The 5,510-nt window shown below is 54.4% G+C and overlaps 5 protein-coding genes across 8 annotated transcripts; 3 read left to right on the top strand and 2 right to left on the bottom strand.

Moving 5' to 3' along the window:
• Positions 1-267: 267 nt before the first annotated feature.
• Positions 268-1,426, bottom strand: KVP18_000662 (uncharacterized protein; the record flags this gene model as incomplete). 2 transcript variants are annotated; one of them, XM_067949962.1, is made up of 2 exons in its annotated part: positions 268-1,020; positions 1,049-1,426. In XM_067949962.1, the coding sequence occupies 2 exons, from the start codon at positions 1,424-1,426 to the stop codon at positions 268-270; spliced, it is 1,131 nt and encodes a 376-aa protein (XP_067812373.1). The 2 variants fall into 2 exon arrangements, with proteins under 2 accessions (XP_067812373.1, XP_067812374.1); XM_067949963.1 differs by lacking the exon at positions 1,049-1,426 and having other exon boundaries at positions 268-1,026.
• A 68-nt stretch (positions 1,427-1,494) lies between these two features.
• On the bottom strand, positions 1,495-2,859 carry KVP18_000663 (uncharacterized protein; the record flags this gene model as incomplete). 2 transcript variants are annotated; one of them, XM_067949965.1, is made up of 2 exons in its annotated part: positions 1,495-2,536; positions 2,566-2,624. In XM_067949965.1, the coding sequence occupies 2 exons, from the start codon at positions 2,622-2,624 to the stop codon at positions 1,495-1,497; spliced, it is 1,101 nt and encodes a 366-aa protein (XP_067812376.1). The 2 variants fall into 2 exon arrangements, with proteins under 2 accessions (XP_067812376.1, XP_067812375.1); XM_067949964.1 differs by having other exon boundaries at positions 1,495-2,859.
• On the top strand, positions 2,732-3,466 carry KVP18_005092 (uncharacterized protein; the record flags this gene model as incomplete). The annotated part of the gene is made up of 1 exon (XM_067949443.1): positions 2,732-3,466. One exon carries the CDS (start codon positions 2,732-2,734, stop codon positions 3,464-3,466), a length of 735 nt encoding a protein of 244 aa, XP_067812379.1.
• An 88-nt stretch (positions 3,467-3,554) lies between these two features.
• On the top strand, positions 3,555-4,652 carry KVP18_000661 (uncharacterized protein; the record flags this gene model as incomplete). Its single annotated transcript, XM_067949959.1, has 1 exon — positions 3,555-4,652. One exon carries the CDS (start codon positions 3,555-3,557, stop codon positions 4,650-4,652), a length of 1,098 nt encoding a protein of 365 aa, XP_067812372.1.
• Positions 4,653-4,852: 200 nt separating this feature from the next.
• On the top strand, positions 4,853-5,510 carry KVP18_000664 (uncharacterized protein; the record flags this gene model as incomplete). Of its 2 annotated transcripts, none has more annotated exons than XM_067949967.1 (1): positions 4,853-5,510. In XM_067949967.1, a coding segment is annotated over one exon (658 nt), but the record flags the coding sequence as incomplete, so codon positions are not given. The 2 variants fall into 2 exon arrangements, with proteins under 2 accessions (XP_067812378.1, XP_067812377.1); XM_067949966.1 differs by having other exon boundaries at positions 4,853-5,438.

Raw genomic sequence — 5,510 nt, 5'->3', positions numbered from 1 at the left:
AAATCTGGCCTCTCTGGCGGCGCCATCGCCGGAATCACTGTCGGGTCCATCGCTGGCGCAGGACTTCTCGTCACCGTGGGCGGTTTGGCTGCTCGAGCATTTATGTAATGTCTTGATTGAACGATTCGTGCCTAGGTGATCTTCAAAGGGCGGACACACAAAGAAAAATGAGCCTGGTTACAGGTGTCTAAGGCCAGACACACAAAGAAAAATGAGCCTGGTCACAGGTGTCTAAAATTTGAAGACGTATCTCACCCAGCTACACAGTCACCCAACGGAGTCCATGGTCTTCTTCTGGGCGAGCTTGAACAGCGCCTTCCTTATGCGAGGCCCAATATCCTTCGTTTGAGCCCACACCTCCAGTTGAGGTCGCGGGACCTTTTCAACGTTTTGGGGTGAGGCAGGCGGGATAAACAACGGGTGCTTTCGACACCCAACCGCCAATAAGTCTGGAATCGGAAACGTCTCCAAACCCGCACCACTCCATCGGCGAGGCGCAGAAGGGCGTATCGACGACGGCCGGTGACGTCGTAGCGGCTGTCCCGGATGAGGGCTACCAGGAGACTCGCTGGCGTCGGAGTCCACCACCTGCCGAGCCAAGGAGCTAAGATTTGACCCTTGCTTGTACGGATGTGCAGAATAGAGCGAAAGTGCAGGTGACGCGGAGTAGAGCGAAAGTGCAGGTGACGCGGAGTAGAGCGAGATGGCAGGCGATGATGGTCCGGATGGTTTGATGTGCATCACAGGCCTTGGTGCCACGCATCTGGGTACGAAAACGCCAGGTCGGGGATAAACGGGGAAAGGTGCCTGGTAGATGGGGAATGCAGTCCCACGCGGAGGTGCTTCACGAGCTCGCCACTGCAGAGGGAGCAGCTCGAACGCCTTCGCCGCGTGCTGTCGAAGCCCGTCATCCGCCTCAGGGAGGTGCCTGACCGCTAGCAACACGTGGATCACTCGGGAGGACCGCATGTGGGCATCCGGCCTCGCAGCGTTCTGTTCCCAAAGCCTCTCTCCGTGGTGCTGCATGGGAAGTCGTTGGATGTCTCACTCTTAGCAGCGTAATAAGACCGAGAAGGACTGGATAAATATTCTGCCTGTAAGGGCTGCGGAGTAACGCATCGAGCTTGTCCGCAAGCAAGTCTATCGTCGGCAGCAATTGCTGGCGGACTTCCTCCATAGTCCAGTTGGCAGCTTTATTCTTGATCCGAAACACGTCTTGGATGTCGGTCATTGGTCTTACTTGCCTCGTCATCGTAGGCTCGCGAGGTGGCCTTCTGAACGTGCAACATTGTCTCTCATCCACTGAAGGTTGTCCATACCACTGCCTTGAAGAATGAGCGTCGGCTTGGGGAAAGGCAGTCGGGGGCCTTATTAGCTCAGTACGTCGGAAATCTGGTCTAGGAAGGCCCGCGTCAACGCCGTGCATACTAAAATTCACAAATTCCCAAACGATTCGCGTCAGCAATCCGAGTCGACATGCAACAATTTTCAACACTACATAGTACGGACAGACTGCTCTGTCGTAGAAGTCAGCGTATGGGTGGCAGGGCCCATGGACGCGAACGTTGGGGGCAGTGGCTCACCAGTTAGTGCCTGCCAACTCTTAGGTTCAACCTCGAGCTTGCCGGTTTCCCAGGCACCTAAAATAGTGGGGGCCACATGCTGAGTCGATAGCAGTGGTCCGAAATCAGTAGCTTTGATCGCGCCGGCTAGGTTCTCCACTTGGCAGAGATGAGCCTGCTCTCCGCTGGCTAGCTCAGCCACTGACTGCGCATAGTGTTCAGCGTGCTGAGCCACGGTTGTAGACATTAGGTCCATGGGGAAGGGTACTTCGATGAAACGGGGCACGTGGAGCGGCAGATTGACGTTCTCGTAGTGGGCACGGAGCCTTGGGAGCTTGAATACGTAGGACTGAACATGCTCCACTGGAATGGGGATCTTGCGGTGTACATCCTTCCGCTGCTCCACGATGACTGCTTGAGCCACAGGCTTGTCGACGTAATGCGGGACTTCCACGCGTTTGATGGTCACCTTCTCTCGGATCTCGGGGACCTCAACGATTTTCTCAACCGGGACCTCGACATAAACGATTTCGGGGATCTCAACGGTCTTTTCAATCACCTTCTTCTCAGTTCTTCTGCCAGTTGTGGCGCCTGCTGCCTGCTGGATCTCCACCACCTTCTCCACGATTTCAACTTCAGGGACCTCAACTACCTTGTCAACAACCTTCACTGTCTCCCGTTCGATCACTTTTTCCCGACAACGCATCTCCTCCATAATCTCCACCTCCTGCTGACGTTTCTCAGGCACCATGTACGTCCTCTCGATGAGCTCTTCCCGCACTACTTTCCTCGGCACCATGACGTGCCGGTCTTGGGTGCGAACGGTGATGTTGCTGGTGTTGGTCATGTTGCTGAGGTCCTGAGTCATCCGCCGAGATGTGGTACCGGCGTTGACATGCGCGTTGACGTGCGCGAGAATAGAGGGATCCAACTCCGATGGATGATTGGATGCTCGCCTGTTGACTCCTCCAATTCTGGGTTGCAAACTCTCCGAACAACTTACACAGATGCACTTGACTGCGGCATTCGTAAAGGTTTCTCGGCGAAGGTAGGCTGATTCATTTTTATTCACTAAATTTGTGTTATGACCCCACGGGATCACTTGACTCCAACGTTTTCCACAGTCATGAAATTCAACGCAATAACCAAGTGCCATAATACGCAATTCAATGAGGGACTTCACCGCGCTGGAATTCGGAGGCAAAGGCTTACAGTACAACCCTTCCGGAAAGCATCTCTTCTCCCTCGTGTTCATGCACGGCTTGGGGGATAGTGCTATGGGTTGGGTGAGTGGCATCCAGGAGATTCTCGCCCAGTCATCGTTTCTACGTGCCCACATGAAGGTCTGCATGCCCACAGCGGACGTGATGCCTGTTCACTGGTCTGGCGGCTTTCCGACCACTGCGTGGTTCGACATTTTTTCCTTGGATAGCACGGCTCGGGAAGACTTGGAGGGGATCTCCCGCTCTCGCAACCGAGTCTCGGCGATCATTTCTCACGAACTAGAGTTGGGTGTGCCAAATGAGAACATATTCGTGGGGGGCTACTCCCAGGGGGGCTCTCTGGCGTACGATGTGCTGCTTAACGAGGACCGGAAGCTGGGTGGCTTCGTGCTACTTTCGGCTTGGATTACAGGCGTGTCTGCTCTCTACGGCGATTTCGAAGGCTACACTCCAAAGCGTGCTAACCTCACCGCTCCTATTTTTCACGGCCACGGCACCTACGACGACATTGTTAAGTTCACCTGGGGTGAGCAGTCTTTGAAGCACCTCGCACAACACCACGAGGATACCACCTTCAAGTCATACCCTGTCTCCCATTCCACTTGCAGAACGGAAATGGCAGATGTAGCCGCTTTCCTTGAAGCCGCAGTTCGCTCCGACTCAGGCCGTTCTGATCTGTGATATGCTGCCTTTCATGTTTGTCCCTCACATTTTTGTTTCAGAATTACACCTAACCCTCACATTAGTGTAGTAATTTGCATTTTTTATAATGCGGACTGATATGGTTCGGTTGTCGCGCTCCATTCGCGTCCCTGGCAAGTTTTTTAAAGCGGACTCCTCGAGTACCGTTGACACCTGTATAGATCCCCAGGATCGGTACGAGGTGCTGGGAGAACTGGGTCGAGGCTGTTTTGGCAAAGTTCGTTTGGCACTAGACCGTCTGAGTGGAGAGAAAGTGGCCATCAAGACGGTACTTCAAGATCCCCAGTTTAAAAATAGGGAGCTCTCCATTATGCGAGAACTTAGTCACCCTCATGTGGTGGACCTTCTGAACTTCTACGAAGTTAAAATTCCGGGCAGCTGCGGAATTGAGGTTCACATGAACCTCGTTATGGACGTCGTGCCATGCAACCTCCACGTCCACATCCAGAAGCGATCTCGTGCGGGCCAGGCGTTGCCGATAGACAACGTTCGCGTGCTCATGTGGCAGTTGTGTAGAGCAGTTGGTTATGTCCACGGGTTAGGTGTGGCTCACCGGGATATCAAGCCGCAGAACTTGTTAGTGGATGAGCGCGCTCGATTCCTGAAGCTCTGTGATTTCGGCACGGCCAAGCGAGTGGACGCGGGTGAGCCCAGCATCTCCTACGTGTGCTCCAGGTTTTACAGGGCCCCGGAGCTGATCCTGGGTTCTACGCACTACACGACGAAGGTCGACTCATGGTCCATTGGCTGCGTGTTAGGCGAAATGCTTGTTGGGTCTCCACTGTTCCCAGGAGCCACTTCCGAAAGCCAAATGAAAACGATCATCTCGCTACTGGGGTCACCATCCCGCTCGGAGTTGACTGGCATGAACCCCCCCCTCTCCATCCAGTCGCTGCCTTCAGTCCGCAGACCACTCCCCCTCGAAGACGCTCTTGCCGGGCGAGCGCACGAAGGAAACGTTAGCTATCGCCACTGTCCCGAAGCGGTTGACTTGCTCTGCAGCCTCCTGCGGTATCACCCAGTGACGCGGGCGGCTCCGTTTGACTGCTTGGGCCACAGCTTCTTTGATCCCCTGCGCTCGGATCCAAGCTTGGTCAATTTCACAGGCGCGGAGAAGGCTATGATGGGGTACAGCTGCCTTCGGGCGGCTGCCTTCGGGCACTAGTGCTGCCTTCGGGCACTAGTAGAAGCTAGTGAATGTTTAGTTTGCGTTCCGATTTGAATTTCCGGAAACTCATCGTACACCGGACTGCATCCAGCGAATTCCAGCGTTGGTGAATGTTTTCCATCTGTACAGATGGAATCTTTAATGTGTGGGGATGGAGTCCTTCCATCAGGGGATGCATCGTCTGTATTTGCATAATAATGCGGCTGTTTGGTTCCATTTTTATTGCCGGTGCTGTGGCCAAGTGCACAGCTAAGCCGGATATTGGTCCGTGGGCTGTTCACTGTACAGATGCCGACGAAGCCACATGTAAGGCTTTTTATGCTTACTGCGATTGGGAGTCGCTGATGAATATTCCCACGCTTCCAACCATGGGGATGAGTGACGTTGATCTCTATGGTAAGGCCGAGAAGTTTGCTTTTTGGCACTACGCCCTCGACGCGGTTCAGGGTACCTACAGCTGCGACTGCCTAGACCCTGACTGCAAGGATCCTGGGTGCTCTCTCAACCCCAAGGCGGAGTACACCATGTTTAGTGTACCGGACATTGCTTGTCACCGGGTATCCGACTTGGACGCTGTTCGTCACAATCCTTATGACCGCCCCGGCTCCCACATGGATCTGAAGGTGTTATTCCCGGATCTAGCCCAGGCGAACTCCCTAGAACCTGGTGATGGCGGCGCGTCCTGGTTTTGGTGGTGTGCCACTAAGAAAAGCTGGAACGACTGGGACCAAACGTCAAGCTGCGACGTTGGCGAGCGGGTCTTCGACACGGAACAAGCCTGCCGTGAGTACGGTCAGGCGTTCTGGAGGAGCAAGTCCTTCAACGTGACGTTCCTTTCCAAGTGCGACCGCGTGT

Source organism: the organism of the source record quoted next, assembly GCF_019968955.1.
Source record: "MAG: Porospora cf. gigantea A chromosome Unknown PgA_NODE_1545_length_5510_cov_341.789, whole genome shotgun sequence".
In the NCBI taxonomy this organism is placed as follows: Eukaryota; Apicomplexa; class Conoidasida; order Eugregarinorida; family Porosporidae; genus Porospora; species Porospora cf. gigantea A.
The sequence above is the reverse complement of the archived record's forward strand: the minus strand, read 5'-3'. Positions and strand labels throughout refer to the sequence as shown.